At 33.0% G+C, this 24,959-nt stretch overlaps 4 protein-coding genes across 5 annotated transcripts; 2 read left to right on the top strand and 2 right to left on the bottom strand.

The window, feature by feature from the left end:
• Nucleotides 1-352: 352 nt before the first annotated feature.
• Nucleotides 353-2,310, bottom strand: LOC100787258 (UPF0481 protein At3g47200). Its single transcript, XM_003526273.5, has 2 exons — nucleotides 812-2,310; nucleotides 353-706 (listed from the first exon to the last, which is right to left on the bottom strand). Exon 1 carries the CDS (start codon nucleotides 2,098-2,100, stop codon nucleotides 850-852), a length of 1,251 nt encoding a protein of 416 aa, XP_003526321.1. The 5' UTR covers nucleotides 2,101-2,310; the 3' UTR covers nucleotides 353-706; nucleotides 812-849.
• Nucleotides 2,311-7,107: 4,797 nt separating this feature from the next.
• On the top strand, nucleotides 7,108-8,004 carry LOC102662304 (O-fucosyltransferase 1-like; the record flags this gene model as incomplete). The annotated part of the gene is made up of 1 exon (XM_014777102.2): nucleotides 7,108-8,004. A coding segment is annotated over one exon (534 nt), but the record flags the coding sequence as incomplete, so codon positions are not given.
• Nucleotides 8,005-9,639: 1,635 nt separating this feature from the next.
• On the top strand, nucleotides 9,640-11,800 carry LOC100790628 (uncharacterized). The gene is made up of 2 exons (XM_003527440.5): nucleotides 9,640-10,160; nucleotides 11,398-11,800. Exons 1-2 carry the CDS (start codon nucleotides 9,834-9,836, stop codon nucleotides 11,575-11,577), a joined length of 507 nt encoding a protein of 168 aa, XP_003527488.1. The 5' UTR covers nucleotides 9,640-9,833; the 3' UTR covers nucleotides 11,578-11,800.
• Nucleotides 11,801-16,389: 4,589 nt separating this feature from the next.
• LOC100790101 (homeobox-leucine zipper protein HDG2) lies at nucleotides 16,390-24,604 on the bottom strand. Of its 2 annotated transcripts, XM_014776825.3 has the most exons (13): nucleotides 24,272-24,604; nucleotides 23,448-23,700; nucleotides 22,767-22,969; nucleotides 22,368-22,485; nucleotides 22,085-22,273; nucleotides 21,268-21,714; nucleotides 20,775-20,876; nucleotides 20,469-20,669; nucleotides 19,972-20,146; nucleotides 19,095-19,366; nucleotides 18,119-18,214; nucleotides 17,598-17,999; nucleotides 16,390-16,751 (listed from the first exon to the last, which is right to left on the bottom strand). In XM_014776825.3, the coding sequence occupies exons 2-12, from the start codon at nucleotides 23,562-23,564 to the stop codon at nucleotides 17,622-17,624; spliced, it is 2,298 nt and encodes a 765-aa protein (XP_014632311.1). In that variant the 5' UTR covers nucleotides 23,565-23,700; nucleotides 24,272-24,604; the 3' UTR covers nucleotides 16,390-16,751; nucleotides 17,598-17,621. The 2 variants fall into 2 exon arrangements, with proteins under 2 accessions (XP_014632311.1, XP_025984806.1); XM_026129021.2 differs by lacking the exon at nucleotides 24,272-24,604 and having other exon boundaries at nucleotides 22,767-23,035; nucleotides 23,448-23,588.
• Between the last annotated feature and the right edge of the window lie 355 nt (nucleotides 24,605-24,959).

Genomic DNA, 24,959 nt, shown 5'->3' with positions numbered 1-24,959 from the left:
CTCCTCCGCCGCCGGTGGGATCCGACGGCGAGCTAATTTTTTTTAATCAAGTAAACAATTGAAACAAATATAAAGTCGGATTGATTTTACAAAACCCAACTTGAAATTTATATTTTGACTTTCTCTTTTAGAAAGAAAAAAAAAGAGTCATTAAAATTATCTCTTGGTCTCATCATCTTATTATTGTTCAAAGCCTTTTATAGTTTATAGAAAATGATACAACTTTCCCAATTTCACCCCTCTTTTGATCAATCTGAAAAGAGGTATACGGCTTTGTTGGAACTTTTGTTCCTCCCTGAAATATCTATAATTCCCACAAATATCAAAAGCAACACAAGACAAAATCAGGGGTTGTAATTCGAAAACTTTAATCAGACTAGGTATATATGCATCAGGACATCATCATCTCACAAATATCAAAAGCAACACAACACGAATATCAAATAGCTATAAACTTAAACTAGGTAAATATCAGGACATCATCATCTCACAAATATCTAAAGCAACACAATACAAATATGAAATAGCTATAAAATTAAACTAGGTATGTATCAGGACATCATCATCTCACAAATCTGAAGCAGGGTAAGCTACTTTAGATCATATTTTGCACCATAGACACAGACTTCAAGAGGCAACACTGAATAACTTGATGCATACCCATAGTAATTTCGGGAAGGACTAATAAATTAATCTGTTTCAACACCTGAAATAAGGAAGCCATTGAAACGTTTTGAGACAAAAGGAATATTGCAGTAAAAATGGAAAAGAATAAGAAAAAAATTCAGCATTTAACAATAACTAGATTTACCTGCAGGTCTTTGGGAGAGGGCCTGGAGACATATTCTATTAATATATTACTTGCAAGATAGAACAAACTGTTTGAACAAAAGAGAGAATGAGAAGAATAATTGCAGCAATGGAAGCAGCAGTTTGCCAAGGACCTCTACAATAATCTCGTCTCAGAGCCGATATCAACTTACGACAAGGATTTTTATGAAAAGCATTCAACTTTTCACTGACATCAAAGTATTGAGAACTGATATTATTTGATGTCGTAATATTTTTCATAAGGCCATTAATCATCATAGCCACAGAATCAGTGTCCCCTAGCCAATTAATAAAGACTCTCTCTTGAACTAGTATATCCACATCTCTGTTGGTGTTTACAAGGAAGTCTAAAAAACAAACGTAGTCCGTAATGTAAGATTGGAAATGATAGTGACACTGCTCCAATGCCACCATATTGCGAAACAAAGTTTCAGTCGGATCTTCCACTACCAACTGCGGGATTTCAAGAACCCGTCCGGAAAAGTCTAACTTTAGTAAACAAGACTCACTTTCAAGAACCTTAAACCTCAATCCTGCTTCTGATAACTCAGTGGCACTAGGAAGATGTTTTATTATGTTACCATCAATCCTAGACGGCAGAGGATCTTGCAAGTGAAAAGTTCTTATCAGATCTGTGAAGTGGCTTATTTTTTGAATATTTCCCATGTCTAATTGTGATCTATTGAAATGTCGAAAAAAGTGAAACGTACGCTCAAGTAATGAACGGTCATCATTCAGTAAACGGAAGGACAGATTATAGAGACTCTGAAGAACAAAAAAAGGAACCTGGTTCTCAAGTAACAACAAATCATACTGTATACTATCCCTCAAAGGAGGGATAGAAAGACACATCACGTCCTGGTTCAATCCTTGATCATGGTCTCTGCAGAAGAGCTCAAGTATAAAAGCACAATCCACAAAGATTATTTTGACGAGTTGCTCCTTGCTGAACTCAAGAGTGTGTGAATAACAGCGACGAAACTTGGGCTCCATCTCATCAATCCATCCGATAAAACTGTCCAAAGTTGTTTGAGATCGTTCGAGAAAAGCCTTGGAGTAATAGATTTTGTGTTCCTCCATGTCTCGGAGGCGAGGATGGCCGTGGTGAAAAGGGCCAATAGAAATAACCTTTGGGGTGTAGGCTTCTTCGTTGTGTCTTCGGATACTAAACGGCACTTTGTAGATGCAACACTCAGTAATTACGGGTGCCCATGCCCCCTTCAGCATCTCCTCAATATTGATCTCAACAACATCACCGTCGTATGCCATTGTAGCTAGTGATCAAAATAACCAAACTCCAAAGTGGTTAGATTATTTGTTTAGATTGAATGTCAAGTCCTTATTTGTATATTTGTAGCCAAAGTTCTTTCTCTTTCTGGTGTTCGTAAGTTGCATATCTTTGTTTTAATATCTACTCATAAATGTCTCATCAACTACTATGGTTGACGTTGACGAAGACAAAGTATTCCCAATTTCAGCAGTTCTCTCCTTGTTCCCTCTCTCTCTGTTAAATACATGCGAATAACAGCCATAAATCCTAATCAAAATTTGGCATAAAGATTTATCTTAGTAACTTCCACTTAATTTTAATAAGTTACTTCAACTACAAAATATATCTGTAGCTATTGGATGAAGCAATGAGCCCTCAAACACTAGGCGAGTCAAGTGGGAATTATGCCTTTCTTTAAGTATAAAAGTAACCTAATATCCAACCACTATGGATTTTAACTTTTTTTTTTTTTACAATTTATTTTCTCTTTTCATTAGTAATATCTTTTTCCTTAATATATTGTTGGCATTTTTATATTTTAACTAGAAAATAGAGAAGGAGACATGTAAAGAGGTAAGAATGAGATGTTTGAGCAAATATGTGATTGTGATAAACTCTTTGATATTTTTATTTGATTTCTACTGAAAAAAATATAAAAAGAAGCAGGGATTTCAGTATCTTTCAAAGATTTCATCTCTTTTTATTATCCTTCTCTAAAGATTGTTTTCCCTTCTTTTTCCTGACCTTATGATTTCAGTGTCGTGGGATGGTACAAAGAAGCCAGGAAATGGAATCAGGTACGTATATTTTTTTTTGGCACCAATAGCTTAAATTGTAGGCATGTGGATGCAGAGGAATGGGAATGCTAGTGTTTTGTGCTCAATTTTTGTAGACGGCAATTCCAGTGTTGATCGGAACCAAGTTTGATGCTTCATTCAGCTCTCTATTGATTTGCAATGGACCATAGCCAATGAGGTAAGGATTCCAATATTTAACATCAAAATTGCAGTTTAAGTATGATCTTCCTCATAACAAAAGGGGAGTGAAATCAAACATATTATTTCATTAAATAAATTGTTTCTACGTATTATTCCACTAAATAACGTGAATATAAGATTTTAAACGGTTTCCTTAGTTCTTTGTTTTCCATTCTCCATTACAGAATCTAGAAAAGAGCTCAAGTATGAAAGCACAATCCACAAAGATTATTTTGACCAGTTGCTCCTTGTTGAACTCAAGAATGTGTAAATAACAGTGATGAAACTCATCTCCTGAATGTTGTCGATCAAACTCTTAAGAAAATGGTATTCGGTAGCTTTCATTGATATGAAATGGTGAATAAATACATGATCCTCTCTACCATCTTTTTATGATTATTGAGGATAAAATATCAGAACAAAATCACAAACAAAAAGAAAAAAATATACAAGGATTTGGATCAATTACAATTTAAATTCAAATCATAGGTAATCCCTACAATTAATGGATTCTAACACCCCATCTCAAATTGGTGCATAAATGTCACACATTCTCAACTTGTCAAAATAATTACTAAGGGTCTTGGATGCTACTGCCTTGGTCAGCATATCAACAAGTTGTTGTTCTAATTTTACAAAAGGAAAGACAATAATATCATCTTCAATCTTCTCTTTGATGAAATGTCTGTCAATTTTCACATGTTTTGTACGATCATGTTGGACGGGGTTGTTGGCAATCTCTATGACTGATTTATTATCACAATAAAGCTTCATTGCATCCTTTTGTTCATATCCAATATCCTTTAAGAGACTTCTAATCCATAACAGTTCACATATTCCAATTGTCATCCCTCTAAACTTCGCTTCGACACTTGATCTAACAACTAATTGTTGCTTTTTACTTTTTCAAGTTATTAGATTTCCTCCCACAAAAGTGAAATAGTCAGCGGTAGACCTTCTGTCATCTGCTGATTCAGCCCAATCAACATCCGTATAACCCTCAACTTTAAGGTGACCATGATTTGAAAATAACAAACTTTTTCCTAGTGCAGATTTTAAGTACCTTAATATCGGTTCAACAACATCCATATGTGGTTTTTTTGGGTCATGCATAAATTGGCTCACGACATTGACTGCATATGTTATGTCTGGTCTAGTATGAGACAAGTAAATTAGTTTTCCCACTAGTCTTTGATATCTTCCTCTATCTGCACTGGTTGCATCAACACAATGAAAATTCTTGTGATTTTGTTCTATGAGAGTATCAATTGGTTTACACCCAGGCATTCATGTTTCAGCTAACAAGTCTAAAACATACTTTCTTTGAGAAAGAAAGATACCATGCTTGGACCTTGCAACTTCGATTCCTAAAAAATATTTGAGATCTCCAAGCTGTTTCATGTCAAGTTTAGAAGCTAAATGTCTCTGTAAGCTTAAAATTTTATCAGGATCATTTCCAGTCACAATCATATCATCAACATATATTATCAATGTAGTTACTTTACCTTGATTATGCTTGAGAAACAAGGTGTGATTAGAATTGTTTTATGTGTAACCGAAAAACTTCATAGACTTCGTAAATCCTCCAAACCAAGCTCTTGGTGATTGTTTCAATCCATATAGAACCTTTTTAAGCTTATACACCAAAGGAATATTTGAGTACTTTGGTATACCGGGAGGAGGATCCATATAAACTTCTTCCATTAAATCTCCATGTAAAAAATTATTTTTTACATCGAATTGAAGAAGGTGATCCATCTTGATTTACTGCTAGTAATAATAACACCCTCACTGTATTGAGTTTTGCAACTGGTGCAAAGGTTTCTTGGTAATCAACCCTAAAGGATTGAGTGTAACCCTTTGCAACTAGCCTTGCTTTATATCTCTCCACTCTTCCATCAGCTTTATGTTTGACAGTAAACACTTATCTACAACAAATTGTACTATTTTCATCTAGTAAGGTTACAAGTTTCCAAGTAGTATTTTTCTCCAATGCTTGCATTTTTGTTTTCATTGCCTGGATCCACCTAGAATCCACTAGAGCTTCCTGCAAACTACTAGAAGTAAAGGCAGTAGATAATTGAGATACAAAATTGACATATGACTTGGACAACCTTTCAGATAACACATAATTGTTTATGGGGTATTTGACTTTACAATTAAGAATGGGTTCATACTTAATTGGGGGTTGTCCTCTATTAATACGAGGTGGAAGAGTGTAAGGGCTCACTATAGGGTCAGAATTTGGGGTAGAAAAGACATTGCATTGTATATCAGTATTATCATCTTCGACCATATTCTCATTTACATTATTCTGAATTTGATCCTCCATGTTCTCATCTCCATTATCTTGAATTCCATCATCTATTGTTGTTGGCATAACATCAAATAACTTGATATCTTTGTCAAGTCTATCATGATTTTGCACCTCCAAATCACCCCCCTCCCCCCCGCTTTGAGGTGAAGAATGAAGTGTTTTCAAGGGAAAAAACAATTCATGCTCATGAAATGTAACATCCATTGATACAATTTTTTTTTGTAGATGGATGATTGGCCTTATACTTCTTTTGAGTGGTGTTGTATCCCACAAAAACACATTTCATTACTCTAGATTCTAATTTTTTCCGCTGGTGAGGATGCAAATGCACATATATGGCACAACAAAAAATATAGGGTGGTAAATGATTGACAAAATTAAGGGTGAAATGATGAGAAAGGGTATCAAGAGGTCTCTTAAAGTTTAACACACTTGAGGGAACTCTATTAATAAGATAAACTGCAGAGCCTAAAGCTTCACCCCATAAGTAAAAAGGAATATTACCGCCAATCAATAGTGATCTAGTAACCTCTAAAAGATGTCTATTTTTTCTCTTGGCTATGCCATTTTGTTGAGGGAAATTAGGATGTGATGTTTGATGAAGAATACCAGCAGATTTCATAAAATTTGTCAACTCATTTTTGTAGTATTATCCTCCATTATCAGACATGACTATCTTTATTAAAGTATTAAATTGTGTGCTTATCATTTTGTGAAAAAATTGAAAAACCTTACGCACATCACTTTTGCGTTTAAGAATGTATAATCAAGTCATTCTTGTACAGTCATCCACAAATGTCACAAACCATCGCATTTCATTATGTGTGTGAAGAAGGGTAGGTCCCCAAACATCAGAGTGAATAATAGAGAAAGGGGCATTAGCTCTATTGTTATTTATAGGAAAAGTAACACGATGACTTTTTGCCATTACACAAGTTTCACATTTAAAATCAGAGATATGACAATGGTTAAACAATGAAAGAAATAATCTTTTAAGATGGCTAAAAGATGGATGTCCTAATTGCTTATGTCATTGCCAAATATCTCTTATATTCTTAGCTTGTGTTTCATCACTTATAGAGTGAGCCAATATTTTTCCTTTGGTATATTGAGAATTACCTTCAAGATAGTATAATCCTTCACTTCTTTTACCACGGCTAATCTTCTCATTCGTATGTATATTCTTTAGAGTACAATATGTGGGAAAGAACAAGAAAACACTTATGAGACTAAGATAATTGACTAACAGAGAAAAGATTGTAATTGAGAGAAGGAACAAAAAGCACATTAGAAATGGATAACAAGGGAGAAATGGATACTGTACCACTACCCAACTAGAGAAGACACACCATTAGCGTTTACAATGACTGAAACATAACTATTAGAGGAAATCTGGGTAAACATATTTCTATCACAAGTCATATGGTTTATTGCACCTGTATCAATTATCCAATCATTATCCTTAATAGTAACAGAAAAACCCCAAATTGGTTGAAATGTACCAACAAATCCAGTAACAACAGTGGAGTTGTCCTTGGGAGACTTCACCTTTTTTCTTTTTGGTGCCATTTAGGATAACTTGTATCATCAAAACGCTCAGGTTTAAGGATTGAAGACAAATCCTGCATATGTGGAACAAAATCTGATTCATTTGACCTATTCTTCATTTTCATACTCAAAAGCTAATCTCTAATTCCTAAAGAAGAAATGATATAGCTAGTGAATTGTTCGACGGGGATCGATTTATGAAACCATTTCAAAGTTTCTTCCCTCAACTCGAGAATCATTCATCTGTTGAAAACTCTAAAGAGCTTGCTGAAAACACTAGGGGATTGGCAGGTTCTGCTGTGGATTACATGGTTTGTCTTCTTTCTGACATTTTCATGCCAACTTATGATGGCCCAAGCAACTTTGCCAACAATCTCCTTGGACATCGCCTTTACTATGGCTTCCGGACTACTATCAGACCTGGTAGAAAATCTCTTGCCCCTATCTTCATCGATAGGGAGAATGGGCGGACGGCTGGTTTTGAGGAAACTGTTAGGAAAGTCATGCTCAAAACAAACTTTGGAGAACCTCACAAGCGTGTTTCTCCAGAGTCTTTCTATACTAATTCTTGGCCTGAATGCTTCTGCCAAATATCCGCACAGAACCCTGCAGACAAATGTCCCCCAAATGACATTTTAAATATTATGAACGACGAATTACAGAAAACAGAGACCGACACAAATTCTACAATATCCTGAGCCAAGTTGTGTGGCATTGGGCTAATGGTTCTTCAACTCTGCAGTAATGAACTGCTGTGGGCCAAAGCGAAAAGGAATGAAGTCCTATAACTGGAGCTCCAGATTTGCAGGTGATCATTTTTGTCTCAAATGATTTACTTTACCGAGGGAATGATGTTGTTAGACATCGAGAATTCAAGGTGCTGATTGATATATTTGCATTCTTTAGTTTCATGTAGACAATAGGAGGAAGATCACACGGATTGGATAGAAAGCGGGGTATGTAACTGGAGTTATATTTTTCAGCAAAAATCAACTAAAATTGTAATTGTTCTTCAATCTGTCATAGAAAGGCACTTCTAGTTACCTAGGGAAGGATGAAAACTCTGTCACAGTTATGGTATAGATCTTTGGAGTGCTGGAAAAAACCAGATGTGCTAAATTTATGTTCTTTTATTTATTTAATCTTTTTTTGGGGTTGGCATGAAAATGAACTTGTTCAAGTATTTCCACAATTCTATATTTCCTCTTTGAAAACATTGAAAACAGTAAACGTGATCTGATACCTATCTAATGACTGATGTCAATGCTAAACTGTAACAGGGACTAAAATTGTAAAATAAAATTTTATAGGAACTAAAATCATAAGAAATTTTTTATAGGGAATAAAACTATAAAATGAATATATAAATGTATATAATAGGAATTAGAAACATATTTAATTCTTTTAATTATTATATGAAAAATATCAATTATACATGAGATATGGAAAAGCATGTTCAAATGAAGGAGATGAAATTCAATAAAATTTTGAAGAATGAAAATTGTATATTTAAGGAATTTAAACTAAAAAAAATTATTGTGTAGAATCAATATAAATCTTCAATTTATATGGTTGTCAAACCTCAATCCTCCATATTTATGTATTTGTACCTCCTTCGCCATATTTGGCATTTTTATTAACAATACACCACTTTGCCTAAAAAAATAATCAATACACCACTTAACAATACACCACGTTAGCTTTTTTAAGAATTTACCATAATTTTTCTTAATAATACATCACATCACTTTGCCTAAAAAAATCAATCCTAGATAATGCCTGAAAATGATTTTTAAACTTTTTGTTAGACACAAATTCTTCTCTGCAATGCAAGACTGAACCTAGTTATTGTGTTCAAATTATATATATTTTTAATGGAAGCGGGATGTCGTAGGAAGTGATTTTGAGATTTGATTTGCGATACTTGATCATAGACTAAGTATAGGGATAAACAGTTAAGATAGTATGAAAACCTACTTGGACGTTATGAACTGTATGGGAGGAATATTTCTCAACTAAAATGATTTAAAAGAGATAGCAAGACGAAAAGAGAAGATACAATTAACACTATATTTTGGATAAGCAGGGAGGTTTAAATTCATTAAGTGGAATTATATATAATTTAATTTTTTTGTAATTAATCCTAAAGATCATGCCATCCTAAAGCTTTTTTTTTTATTCAATTAAGTTGTTACCAAATTCAGCACATTTGTTGTTCAAGAACAATTGCAGATGTGCGATTGATTTTTCTCTAAGGTCCGAATTGCACTAATTAGATCTGCTAGGTATCATGGTGTAATTTTTTTTGTATATATATATATATATATTATTTATTTTTAATCATAAAAAAATATCTTTTAAACATATTAACAAAAAATCATGTTCATCTATTAAACAGAGAGACTAAAACCATTTGATTGGACCAAAAAGTTATTGAGTCGAGTGATATTAATTTTGATCCTGATTTTAAGTTGAAGTGTTTTGGATAACAAAAATTTTAGTTGGAAGGAAAAAAATTACACTAAAATTGGCCAGTAAAATTTATGGAGATGAAAATTAATCATAAAAAACATACGGATGAAAAAAAAATATCACGAAATCAGAAGTGCAGTAAAAAAAAAAAACAGATATGTGCCGTTCAAACTTCAAAGAACTCCTTAAAAAAACCCATCACCCTATTTTAAGGAAAATAAAACATTTCTAAAAATGGCAAGGAAATCATGGAAAATGCAATCCTTATTTATTAATTGATAATTAATGGAAGAGGAGGATCATACAATACAATACAAGGATTCAAATTCGAATTCAATCCAGCACCAACAAGATCCCTCTTTTCCAACAAACCCATCATCTCCCATTCACCCCTTTATTTGAAAGAAGGAATAATCAAATGGGTGGTTGCGTTTTGAAGCTAGTAGACGCCGTTCTGTTTCTGTTCTTCCTCCTAATAGCGGTGGTGGCTCCTCTGATCGACGCTCAAACGTGTCTTCCTCTCTCTTACTTCCCCGACATCCTCGTCCAACTCAAGGAACATTACACCAAAGACTACGGCGATTACCTTGTCGCCGAAAAGCCGCACTTTTTCGTAGGCCTTGTTTGGCTCGAGCTTCTCTTCCAATGGCCCCTTGCACTCCTCAGCCTCTACGCCATTCTCACTTCCAAGCCTTGGTTCAACACCACTTGCTTGATCTACGGTGTCTCTGTCACTACCTCCATGGTAATCTATCTATCACCTTTCAATTCTTATTTTTCTTCTTCAAAGTTTTTATTTTTTCGTTTTAAAACTTTTGTCCTCCGTAATAGTCCTGCGAGCAAGATTGCAAAGAATACTTTTGTTTATCTATCTATCTGTCTATCACCTTTCAATTAAGATTTTGCTTGTTAAAAGTTTTTTCCCCCTCTCATTTTAAAGCTTTGTCGGCCATTATAGTCGTGCTCTGTCCTGCTACGAGCGAGAGATTGCGGAGAATACTTGTGTTTCTATTAGAAGAAAAAAATTTCCCTTTTTAAATGACCCCGTTTTTATTTTGGTTTTAAATATTGGTCTCGTCACGTTTGTTGATATCGCTACAAATTGCAGACAAATGTGGTCGATGCAGTCACAATTGCAGTTGTAGAAAGTTAAAAAAACCTTGATGTTGAGGCACAAATCAAGGTCGCGGGCCGTTTTTTAAAATCTTATCGCGTGTTTGTGTGGATCCTGTGGTATTACAAATGATTAGGCTTCTGGGGGAAGAGAGAAAATGGATGTTATTCTCTTTTTCTGATGTTTGGATTTAGAAAAAGTCTAACTTTTATAGAACTACTAGCAACCGTTCATTTAGAAGCAAAATATTTGTTTACAGGGATCTGTTAGTTGTTGTTAGATTCATACTCATCATTTGGTCTGTTGTCTTGTGCCATGCATTTTCATTTGAAGATATTCTTGGTTATTATTACTTGTACCAGGAGAAAAAATGGTGGTTTTTGCAGCTTTTAGATCATGTTGAATTGAGTATAAAGTTTGCTATCTGAATATAATGAAAACAAAAATTGGGGTTATGATATTTTGTAGCTTAGATTTAAAATTTAAGCAGAAACTATGGTACATATATTTTTCTGACAATCAGGTGCTTGCTTAGGTATTAATTACATTACAAAACTGTAATCTCTCTGGTTTGTTCTCTAATCAAAATTGGAGCTTCTTCTCAATAATCCATGTAATCTTTTAATGCAAACTTTTATTATGTGAATTACCGAGGTGAAACTCCTATTTTGATTAGAAAACAGTACAAACCCAAGGAACTGTATCTAAGTTTTGTCCTTTGACTTTTTACAATTGCATTTGTTTCACTAAAGTTGGAGGTGTAATAATATTCTCCATCCCAATTTTTGCCAATAAAAAAATAAAAATAAAACTCCATCCCAACCATAGATGGTGTAACAAAGAGACTTTGGTTGTTTGTGGGTTGCAGGTTGCTATATTATCAGAAATGATGAATTCCAAGAGGGCATCTGAGAAGCTATTGACAATTTATGCCTCTTTCCTGGGTTTGGGTGTTCTGGCTTTGCTGCGAGGGTTGCTGACATGTTCATCCAAATCATCTTCAGCTCTAGGCAAAAGATCTGCGTTGGCGAGGAAAAAGCGAGCTTGAAATTGTGAGATTGATTCAAACATGAGAAAATGGAAAGAGGAGCATAGTTATAGTGTGACGGGATGAAGCATGCCAAGGTCCCCTCCGTTAACCAAATTTTTGTATTTTTTATATATTTAACTTAGTCCCCTTTGACAGATTTTCTATCACGAGAACATCAAATTCCATCAGGTTGCATATTTGCTATGAGAAGAAATAAAATGCTAGCTAGCTACTTGGATTAGTTGGTGTTGGTGGCAACAGATTCAGATATAAAAAGATGAGACAAAGAGCAAACAAATCAGAAAAAGAATACATATAAATAAAGTGAATTCCCTGCATATTTGTGATATAAATTGCTTGTGACATAAGGTGTGTTGAGTTAAGTTGTGTATTTGAAAAGATATGAATTCCTACTATCCTTTTCTTATGGCTAACCATTCTTTTTTTACACAAATCAGTGTAACAACTACTTCTGACTATGCATACTTTTAAAGTTAGGATAGCTTAAGCTGTTTATAACTAGAGTTGTTACAAGCAATTGAACAATCTTTAGTTAAAATGATTATCCGTAGAAATGAAAGGTAGCAACATGTCTTAATTGGTGTTTTGCTAAGAGACAGGGCATAACTAACTAAAGATTGTTCGTAGAAAAATCTGCAAAATTGAATAATCTTTGGTTAGTTTTGCTTTGTCTCTTAGCAAAACATCAATTAATTAGGTATGTTCAGCGTATGCATGTAATAATTTACCTGGATGATCCAGTTGTCGCTAAGATGTAAAGTTCTAATAACTGGCACATGAAAGGATCAAAATTTTATACAACTATAAGAGCACTTAGGTTTTATATCCATAATAAAATTCCTTATTAACATCTTCACTGCTTCTTTGGTGATGATGATTTTTGTTAAATTTATGGTTGTAATACTTTTCTTATTTACTATTACTGTTACAATGATGTTTAATTGTTCAACTAGCTTATTTGCGTCAGAAAGTAATGTTCTTATTGGTGAGTTTATATTTACTTTTATTTTGGGCAAAACTGTATTCTTTAAGTTAGTGATTGCATATCTTTTGATGACAGCATGTATGAGTGTCATGATGTGTTATCATTTCTAATGTATTTGCACTTAAATATGAATGGAAGCATGCAAAACAACATTATGCAACAAATACGAAAATTGTTGTGCTCTCTCATCTTCTTCTCTACTCTTTATGTTTTATGGTTTTTATGTTTATTGTTATCTGCATTTAACAATTTTCATCATTAGAAAGATAAAATGGTCTCCAGAAGAAGTCAATAGAATGCATGTTGAACGCTAGATAGATAGATATCTTATCACTTACTCTCTTCAATAAGATCATGATATAAGAAGGTATTTGGTTACCAATCAGCCAAAGAAATGTAAGACATCTTGACTTAAACGCATGAGTGTTAGGGTCGTGTTTAGAAGTTTTGAGGCACAAGGGGAAACTTTTACACAAACTTAATATAATATAAATGATAAACTTTTCTCTTTTTTCTTAATTTTTCAAAACAAAATCCATACTTTTTATTTAACATTTCCCATCTCTACAGAGTATAATAATAAAAAAAAGCAACAACGCAAAATTTAAATAAAATAATAGTAGCCAGGAAATGCATGTACTGATATCAGTATGTTAACTGCTTGTACTAAGATTAATATGTTAATCATACAATATGAGCTTTTCAAGATGGAAGATGATAAGACCATAGATGAAATGTTTGAAAGGTTTCAAATTAATCTTGATGGTCTTTGGACTTCAGTAAAGAGTACAACATAAAAGAGAGTACCATGAAATTACTGAAGAATCTTCCCAACCCAAAATGGTTCTTTAATGTTAATTATATGCTTAATTTTTTTCCGATAAATATTAATTTTTGCTATGAAAGGAGATCAAATCTGTAATCTTTTTTTTTTCTTTCCTTCTCTCTTAATCAATCAACCCAGTTGGTTGGCTTCACGTCATTGTTGCCTTTGAGGTCCCCAGTGGACCTGGATTTTGAATATTACCGGAGGAAGTAGTTATAGCCAACGTTATGATGCTAACGGTTTGGCCGAGAAAAATAAAAGAAAGCAATATCAACAAACAGTTTGATTGAAAGTTTTCACATATTGGAATGTCTAGGATTGTGATTACAAATGCAACTTTAATTCGAATTGAACCCTGAATCACACTTCGTAATTTTGGATGTAATAACGAATTCGAATCCAATCTCTTATGAAGTTGTCTTATGACAATTTACCATCCAGACCAAGAATCCTAAATTAAACTTTAATTGTTAATCATTCCTCTTAGTTTAATTAATAGATGTTGGTCAATGGTGATGAACTATTAATCATTTTCCCTTAATTAACCGAGGATGATTAATAATTAGGCTTAATTATATTTTTTATTCTCAACTTTTTAATTTTTTTGGTGATTTTACCTTCAATTTTTAATTTGAGACATTTTACTCTCAACTTTTAAGAAATTTGAGAATTTTACCCTAGTCATTTTTTCATTAATAAAAAATAATTGGGATAAAATTTGCTAAAAATTAAAGGTTGAACGTAAAATTTGCCAAAAAAAATTGAGGATATAAATTGTAATTATGCTAAGAGTAAAATGAAAAAGGATAAAATTAAAAAAATTTCAAAAATTAAGGATAAAATACAAAAAATTAATTTATTGGGAATAAATTTTCTAAAAATTAAAAAATTGAGATAAAAATGTAATTAAGACTAATAAATAATTAATCTATTAGAGGTTCAGTAAACACGGTTGTTCATGTGATGTTATTTTAAACCCATTTATTTGATAGATCCACCGATTAATCATGAAGCTGGTGGCTGATCGTTAATTGATTCAAAACAAGTTCAAATTGATCAATTCTAAACATGAAATAATAATAATGGAATAATTCAATTCACTGAATAACAATTGATTTCAATTAAAATAAGAAATTGGGGTTCAAAGCATAGATTATGATTATTTGCGGCAAAACTAGCTAAAAAACTAACTAAAAGTGGGTAGTTGAAAACTAATTTATTATATTATAAGTACTCAATAAAACTAATTATTGAACTAGTTAAAAAATATAAAATGACTTAAATATAATAAAATCATGATTTTTTTTGAAAAATTAAAATTTATTTAAAAAATGATATGTAGGAAATTTGATAAATATATAAGAATAAAAATAGAAGAAAATATGAGTTGTTTGGTCAAACTACTTTGGTTATGTTTGGTCAAATTAATTGAAAAACTAGCTTATTAAATTATAAATATTTGATAAAACTGATTGAAGTAGTTAAAAGTATAAAACAGATTAAAACAATAAAATTATGATTTATTTAAAAAAGATAAATAAAAAATTTGATAAATATATTAAAGATAAAAGATAAGAAACTATAAAAAGTTAAAACCTAGACCTTAACCTTTTGAAAAACATTACTTGAAATAACCTTATAAGAAATGCTAGATGGTACTAAGAAGCTCATAAAAAAACTTGTTTATTAAATAGATAAATGAATTTTTTGACTAATAAAAAAGGTTAAAAATTAATTGAAATGTACTGTCAAACGTAACCTTTAAATATTATTTTAAAAAAATACTAGAAACTATTAAAAAAAATTATTTATCAAACAATTAAATAAATTTTTAAGGTAATAAAAAAACTAAAAACTAACAAATATTTTACCCAACAACATATCACAACTTAGCTTTGGAATTTAACTAGTGATAGACATGTAGAAGTATAAAACATTAAATGAAAGCATAAAGACGAAAAAAAAAAAAAGAGGAAAATTCTTTACAAATATTAACTCCCTCCATATTCCTCACGCTCTTCCCAGTTTGTAGACCTTTCACTCGCATTAAGTCACTAGTCACTGAGAGAATGTAGTTCTAAAACAAAGCAAATGATCACTCTAAAACCTAGCTGTGTTGTCATTTAAAGAGTGAGTTCGGCTCCTAAACCATCATGCCACCATCCCGGGTCCAATAAAGTATTAAAAATTTAGACCGAAAATCAAAGTTGACAAATTCTCATGCCAGGCGAGCACGCGACCATGTGCTTGAATATGTTTAGGTTTATTTTGCAGGTGTTCTTAAAGGCCAGGTTATGTAATTTACATAGTCTTAATTTCCAAAAAGGGGTAAATGGGAGCAGCTTATTGTCTCTCGTTTAGCTTTTCTTGTCATGGACATGTATTAGGCTGAGTATTACCCATCCCAAGTTCAAGCAATTGCTCCTATAAAAAAATAGTTCAAGCAATTGTTGATGAGGAATATAATTGTTAATTTTCACTAACACATCAATAGTTTTGATCATAAAGAAAATGATTGTTAATTTGAATTTAATATTTATTGTAAATTTTATGTATTAATGAAAAATCTATTCATTTCTCAAGTGAATTATCTCATTAGTTGAAAAAAATTATCTCTTCTATTATTGTATTAACATATAACTACTTAAACCATTAATTATATAGATATTCTTGAAATAATTTAAATTTTGTCATTAATTAAAAGTGGCTAATTTAACTATTTTTTTTATATAGGATAGGAGTGGAGGAGGTAGTACTAATTTAAGAGACTTAATTTACCTTCTACCTTTGTTAATTAATACAATAAATCATTCCGCACATAACCCATCACTGCCACCTTCATCATCAAATATTTAGGTAGCGAGTAAAAAATAACAAGTTAGTAGTTAATTATGTTAATTAATGGGTGTCATCTTACTCGCGGAAAGGAAAAATCCATTGCAAAACCTTTTAAAAAAGGAGGTTTGGTGAGAAATTAGTCTGGGTACTAAATGCAAACTTCCCACCAACTAGTGCCAGTGCTACTACTTCTAAATCACACAAAATCAGAAATTGAAAAAGACAAGAGTTTTACATTAATGTTAAACCCTAGTTACTCAAAAGGTTAATCCTAGCTGGCTATATATGTAGTCTTGGAAATGGTAAAGGGTAGCAAGATCTTAAAATGTGCTCTTAACGTTTACTATATCTAGGGAAGTCAATTCCCGAACCTTAATCCTCTCATAACTCTTTTGGAGTACTGAGAAGGAATCATGCAAGGTGCGCTCTTGACTTCTCCCCGTCTTTGTAATATAAGCCGAGGTTCCTCGCCACCTTTTGATTTTCCACCATACAATGTGTCCCTTTGATCCTTCTTGTAAACTGCAACAGAGTTGTCACGTAAAACAAACCATTAGATTAGTAGAAACAAGTATAGGTTGAAGAGTTTCATATACAAGGGAAAACCGACATTAGATTATGCAAGGGTGAGTCTAATTCAGTTTACTTTGCTTACAATAATAATATTTGGATATCCAAAATATTAGTTGACACTTAATGTTATAAAAAAGTGATGCAAAGCAATATAGAGGAGGGAGGAAGAAAGAAAAATTATGAAGGCTATTAATTAGGTGTTTGAAAAAAAAAATAGAATGTTAAAAAATTGTATCCATTACACAAGAGTATTAATGCATGAGTAGTCAACACTTCTTCACTCTAAATATCTGTTAACACTTTTTCTTTTCTTTTTCTTACATATCTTATCATCTATGACATTTACACTTTTCTTTCTTAATTCTCTCTTTCTCTTACTGAGTGTCATCTAGAGTTGATGCACTGATCTTTATTTCTTTCACAAACAATACATATTTTATAGTTTTCTGAATTAACTAAAAAAAGTAATAATTATTATTATTTACTTTAGATAAACCTCCTATAAGCAAGCAAGCATGATTTTATAGTTTTAAATAGCGATCCATAATTGTAATTACAATCGTAACATCAAGATATTTTAACACTTCACAATCGCATCAAGACCTCAATACAAAGGTTTTCTTGCGTATCCTGACCGCAATTGCTCACCATAATGTTAAAGATTTCAAGGTATTCCATGCATGATTTGACACAAATTCTTAAAACCCAACATGCATTAGGAGGCATAAACATGACACCAGAACCACCAAAAATCAAGGAAAAAGGTATGCATGCACAGGGCCATCATGAACGTACCGCAGAATCCAAAAGCCTTGAAGCTCAAGCAGGTTCACCAGACAAAGAAGCCTTGATTCTCTCAACAGTGCATGCAATGAGATTGTTGACAGTGGCCACAGATCCAAGAGAAAGCTTAGCGGTTGGAACAGAATCGACCAATATTTGAAAGGCAACAGTTAAGAGAGATCCACTACTAGGGCTAGTTTCGCCAATGACGCCACCACCACTTCCATGCGATGTGGTTCCATCTGGGAGAATAGCAAACCCTGAAGGAAGAAGTGCAACATAATCTGGGTCTCCACCGTTTAGAACCACATTCATCGCAACAATGTCCACTGGAGCATAAATTACAAAAGAGCCTGTTGAATCGGTGCAACTCTCTTGTAATATCAACATGTTGCTCTGGCTTGAATTTGCACTCTACATGGTTAATTATGACTTGCTTGATTAGTCATGCACATCTCACTAAATTTAATTTAATGGGAATGTTTCAAATTGACAAATAGTGAAAATAAATTTAAAAAAAAATTGAAACATACATTTACTCGTAGTAGAGATACACAGTTTCCAGTGTCTCTTCCGTTTGCAATGTGTGCCATTTCTTGGACAACTCCACCATTGGAAAGAATATCCCACTGTTATTTAAGAGGTTGAAAATGTTAAAATGACAAACATACAATATACAAATATTCTAATAGATATAACCCACAAACGCATGCCTGCGCTTTATCACTTGAGAATGAATTTAATTTATTGATTAAATTTTTAAAATAATCATTAAAAAATCAAGAATTTTAAATAATAAAATACTTTTACACTACCAGTAATTTCTGTTTAAATTCTTTAAAAAATTAATAAAACATCCATTCATTTTGTAACAACACTTGCTTGCAGTCAAAGAGCAACTCTTAATTTATTAACATAATTCTATTTTTTAATAAAAAAGTTTTGTTAAGATCGCATTGACTTAATATCGCCGTTGAACTTGATTAATTTTTTATCAATAGAAGTTGATGATTTGTGAAAAGACGTGCGTAAGAAAAAGAAATGAATAATTTCTTATCAAACACAAATATGCATGGTACACATTTTGTTGACATATGTTAATCACGTTACATCAATAGAATCAGAACATATAGGTGTGCAGAAAATGAAATGGGACCAATTAGATAATAAACACCAGCTAAATGTAAATTGCTTTGTTTGTGTAAAAGTAGATATCTATCGTTATTCTACCTAACACTTTTTCATCTAACATATCCCGGGCCTTTATTGAAAAGGAGGGGTATCTATCATGCGGTCTTAGGCAATTTGAAAAAGATATGCATGCAATCCAAAGCATTTGATGACAATTGGTGTAAAAACTATAGGCAAGTCAAATCATAATAATAAATCCACCAAGTAAGCAAGATTACCAAATGAGGTTGTCTATTAATTAATAATGGGTCTATGAACACACAATAATTCACACTAAAACGTTATTAAAACTTAGCTTTTTGGAATTTTTGCACATACCTCATTCCTAGAGTTTTCGTCACGGAGGAAGTCAAAGACTCGTTTAGGAGGAACAGGAAGCCAAAAAGAAGTGGCAGCACTGAGAACAATGCCAGGGGGTCTTCCAGGGTCATCCACACTCTTTCGAGTCATAACCCTTACATCATCAGCACCTGTCCCTGAGAGTGTTGTCCATGTGTGAGCAGTGGAAGCACTCACTCCAGCACAAAAGCTTATCACCATTCTTTCAGCCAGCTTCATCATGCTTTTTCTCCCTTCTTGGTTTGTTATCACTATTTATAGCATAGTAAGAAGAATAAAAAAGTTAATTTTAAGATACAAAATTCAAAGACTTTAAGGAAGGCTACAGTTTTTTCCTTATAATAAGGAAATTTTATTTGTTTATTAAAAAAAATGTGTTTATTTAAAATTATTTTTTTAAGTTTAAACAAACTCACTTGTTATCATAAGTTAAAATTTATAAAAAAAAGTACAGGATAATAATATAAACATTTTAAATTACTAAATAGTAAAGAGTTTTCCTAAAAAAATTAATTATATCATTTTATTTGAATCCTACTTTGTAATTTGATTTTAAGAGTTTCAATTAATTTTAATTAAGAATAAAGATGTGCACCATGTATGGACACCTTATGTGCCACTTAAAGAGAGATTGAGAGAGAGATTGAATTATGCCATTGCCATGTGATATAAAATGTATGATAAAGAGAGAGATAAAAAAAAATTAAGAAAGATCAAAAGAATGTTTGTGACACCATTACCCTTTAATATAACTAATTATAAACAGCGTGGTAAAAAAAGAAAGTTTTTTATTTATTTATTTTTATTTTTCGAGACTAAAGAATGTGTAGAACAAGAAATGAGCATTTGTAAATACCACCAACATCTACAGTGGGAATGTTTGTTGCCATGGCACTAGCGAGTCTTTCACATTGTCGATCTAAGGTTGCTACCAAACGTTTTGCACCAAATGCATGTCCGGAGCTAACAAGCTGCTTGTAAAGATTGTGAACACCTCTATCATCCACTTCCACATGCTCAACCCATGTGACCTAATAATACATAGAGATTCTAGAATAATTAAGCCACATTAATTAACAGGAAAAATAAAACAAAAAGGTACGGCCTAGTGCACAAGGTTATAGGAAAGGTCAATGTAACCGGCCGGTCTCACTAGTTCAACAACCTTAATTAACATTGATTACAAAGTACAGATAAAAACCAAACATGTATAAAATCAGTAATTACAAGTATACAAGTATTGAAAATGTTATCTAATTACAATTTATCATATTAGATAATTTATAATTAGATGATAATCTTACTCTTGGCAGTATACAAGTATTACATTCTTATTATACTAGTGTCTCGTACCTTTGAATAGCCATTTGGCATTTCTTGAATTAGGCAGCCAGAAGGCCTTCTTCTACATCTGGCTGAAGGACTTGGGCGCAAATTATCCAAAGAAACATCCACAACAGCCCAAGTCCCATCTCCATGTTGCTTACAATACCTTACAAAATAACTCTCACGAGTTGGCACAAGTGGTGTAGGTAGTTGTAGTTCTGCTGTCATCTATATGCGCAGAAAAAAAAAATGGTTCATTTGCTTCTTTAGCATAACTCCATAGTATGTTAAACTACTTTAACAAATAAAATATGTGCTTATAAATATATGTACCACTTGTAAGGCACCATTGTAGTTCCCGGCAACCCCTGTTGATAACACTTCTAGAGTCATGGCTCTTGAGACTATACCAGAGAACACTGTGGACCATTGGTTCTGAAAAGAACAAAGAAATCAAATGTCAAAGTCCACAGAAATAACCTATTTTAGATCCACAACATAGATAGATAGCATAGAACAACTGCAATTATTTAACACCCTAAGAGTGTAAACATGCATTTAACTCTCAGTTTCTTTCTATCCTTTTCTTGCAACATCATATTAGTCACATTTATCATTATTGTTATATCTCTTCATTTTCTACGGTCCACATCATTTATTATATTTATCAGTTGTAGTCTCTTCCGTTAACTTTTTTCTTTGAATCTCTTCTTTCCACCCATACGTGTACCTTGGAACATTTTCCTTCTTTTCTCTCTCCAGGGTAGACACCTAAATGGTGTCCACAAAACCTTTTTGAAACTAGAGTAAGAGAATAGAAACATACCACATCCATGAGAATCTCAACGAGGTTGACATGGTTCATGATAACAACAGCAGTTTCTCTTGAAGCTTCACATTTGAAGCCACTAGGTTTTGGACCAATACCTCGAGGAAAAGACCTAATGTACTCATCCTCATTGAGCATAGTGGATGTGCCATCAAGTGTAGTTAACCAAAGAGGCTCACCCATTTGTGCCATTCCAATAAGCTCCTCCATAGCTGCAACAGCTAGCTCTATGATTATTGGCTTATCAGCTTCAGTGGGTCCACTGATTGACCTAAGAAGATCCCCAGCTCCATACATGTCCACACCAATCCCTGGTTGGCCTCCAAAACCAGCACCACCAACACCAATTTCTAATGGACGAGGAGGGAGAGAAGGAGAAATATTTGAATAATTCACCACAGGCTTCCCTACATACTTTGCAGCAATTGCTGAAATCCGATCAATCTGGAAAGAAATATTAAAAATAAAGTCAAAAAATGTCAGAGATAATCAAATTTCCTACCCAATATCAAGAAAATTTAACTCATATAGTTAAATAGAATACATAATTATTATAAAAAAAATTACACTAATATTGATTCATACAAATAAAAAAATATCCTAGTGTTTGGGGTTTGCTACTGTTAGGTCATTGCTAATATAATATAATGAGTCGAAATGTGTGTACTCAATAAAAAAGGACAATGCATGCTCTTTTAATATTTATTTTAATTAAGGTCCTTACTTTGGACCAACGAGTAGTAGCTATAGAACAATTAAAACACACAGAGTGTCATACACATAAAATGTTGCTACTTAATTAATTGATGTATACCTCTTCTCTTAGCCTTGCGTTTTCAAGTCTCAAGTGATGTTCATCGAATGACATTTCTCCTATAGCAGTTGGTCCACCACAATTGGGACACGAAGCATTGCTAAGTGCCTCCCTATACCTCATGTTATCTGCTCGAAGCTTCTCGTTTTCGGTTCTAAGATTTGTATTCTCGTGCCGCTCGTGTTGTGTCTGCAACAACAAAACACCACCCCCTTTTAAGAACAACTCAAAAAAAGAAAAGCAAAACTTAATATATACATATGCACCAAAGGTATACACACACCTTCATCTGAGTACGCTTGTTCTGAAACCAAAACTTAACCTGCAATGGCTCTAACCCTAATTCCCTGCTCAGTTCCTTCCTTTGCTTATCATCTGGGTGCGGACACTCCTTGAAAAAACTGCAAAAACAAAATCCATCCAATTTTATATTAAAGAATTACAAAAGAAGAAAAAGAAATACAAGAGACTGTTTCAGTTTAATCAGATGCCTCAAATTTAAATACTCAAAGAAACACATTGTTATCTATATAATTTCTATGTAAACTCAGAACAAAATTGTTGTTGTGTTAAGTACTCAAAGAAGCACTTTGTCATCTACATTATCTTTATCTGCCTCAAACAAAATTGTTTCTAGTACTGAAAAAAAACATGGAGTTGGGATTTGTTTGGAAAAACTTACGCTTCCATTTCTTGGATCTGGTGTTGGGTGTGGCGGTGGTAACGTTTCTTTTTGTTGGGACGAGGGTCTTGGTCTTCACCGGAGGCACCTTCATGGTTTTCACTACCGGACTTGGTGGCACTGTCGAACTCATCCTCACGGATTCGAGGAATCTCACTCTCGGGAGTGTTCTGACCCATCTCCAACGCGTCCATCAGGTTCGGCTGGAACATTATGATTATTGCTACGGATCTTTTAAGGTTCCGGAGAGAGGATTATAGTTTCTCAATCTAACAAAAACACAATTCAAACACATGTAGTATAGTACGGTTCTCTCTCAGAGAAAAAGACACAACAAACATATCAACATTTTCTTTTCTTTCTTTCTTGTTTTTTTTAAAGAAAGTTTAATTTTTTTTTTCTTTTGACTTTTTTATGGAGAAAAATAACGCAGTTTTGGGGAAACGCGGATTTGTAATATCGAGAAGGATATTTGGTCTGGTTGGTTTAATTTGTGATGCAAATGTGATCGACTGATCGTTAAAAAAGTGAAAATTTTGAGATGGGTCAATTTTGTTTCAAAAATTTTAATGAAAAAAGGGTGAAAAATTAAAGAGGTGGACAATTGTGAAAAAAAAAAAAAAGAGAAGGTAAGAGAGTCAAAAGAGTTGAAAGAGAAGGTGAAAAGTTAAAAGCACCGACCTGGGCAAGAGTGAAAGGTGATGAAGATGATCCAAAAAACCCTCCAACGTTGTTGTTGTTCCTTGCTATCATCGAAGGCATGTTTCTCGCCGGAATCATCATAATAACGGCTTGCATACTTCACATGCCTCAAAAACCACCACCAACAAGTATATGTAGAATTGACTCTTTCTCTCTCTATATATATCACTTTCTCTCTCCTAAGAGGTTCTTGGATAGAGAAAAAGCTTAAGAAGTTGAGCCCTTGGATTTTCTGTCAGATAGCAATGTCAAAGCGAGTAAGTGTGTGTGTTACTACAAAAAAACTCAGTGATACAAACGTGACCTCCAAGAGAAAAAAAAGATTAAAGAGAAAAAAACTTAATCAAAATTTCGAAACAAATATACGCTATGCATATATCATATCAAAATATATGAATTAAAAAGCAAAGAAATATTGTAACCCTTATCTGATCTTGTCTTTTCGCAAAACAAAATCAAAACTTTTTTAAAGAAAATATAACACCCACGAAGATCTCGGAGAAAATCCTACAACGCATATCCTATATATCAGGATATTTTTCTTTTTTTTTCTTGCAGACCTAATAACGTTCCTTTTCTCACAGCCCTAGCTACAAGTGACTCACCTGAAAAATGTTAGAACTCACAAAAAAAAAAAAAAAAATTGTACCAAACAGTTTCATTAGTTAGTTTCTTTTTTTTTTCTTTAAAAAAAAACAATGACCTTAGACAACCTTAACAAAAAAAACATGAATGTTACAGAGATTCACGCAGTGACCCTGGTTGCGACAGAAGTTTTACAAACAAGATTTTTTTTAACTTACCAGTGAGAGTGGGAGTAGAAGATGAAGGTGTAGATCTGTTTTGGGTTGAAAAGAGATGACCGTTTTGAAGGAAGGGTTTGGGACAGTTTTGAAAAAAAAAATGTTTACTTATATGGTAAAAAAGAAAAGAAAAAGAAGCTATGGCATGAAGAGGTGTTACAGAGAGAAAGTGAGGAGAAGAAGAAGAGATAGGGACAAGGGCATTGAAGGAGGAGAGGGAAGTGGGGAACAAATGGAGGAAAATGTGGCAGCGAAGAGTAATTGCAGAGCGTATTGAGAGGGTGCAATTGCATTTAATGGAGGGCAAAAGAGGTGTAATTGATAGAGAGGGGAGAGAGAAAGAGACGCAGCATATTTTTGGTGTATAAAACTACTAATAAATTTTTTGCGAGTTGACGGTGCAATGCAACGAATGACGGCTACCAAACAAATGCTACTAAATTGCTACTAAGTGCTGGTATCTTGAAATTAATTTGTGCGTGTCACTCCCATTCATTTCTTCTTCTCTTTTGCAGTTTTTCCGATCGGATAAGTATAGAGTTTGTTTTTTTTTCCCCCATTAAGACAAGTGTAATTGGTTCAAGAATTGAAAGAGTTCTTAGTATTGAAATTAAATGTTATTAATGTGCTTTAATGTGATTTTTAATATGTTTTTAATGTCACTTTTAATGATGTTTTATGAATATAT

The sequence above is a fragment of the Glycine max genome, chromosome 6 (genome assembly GCF_000004515.6).
Source record: "Glycine max cultivar Williams 82 chromosome 6, Glycine_max_v4.0, whole genome shotgun sequence".
In the NCBI taxonomy this organism is placed as follows: Eukaryota; Viridiplantae; Streptophyta; class Magnoliopsida; order Fabales; family Fabaceae; genus Glycine; species Glycine max.
The sequence above is the reverse complement of the archived record's forward strand: the minus strand, read 5'-3'. Positions and strand labels throughout refer to the sequence as shown.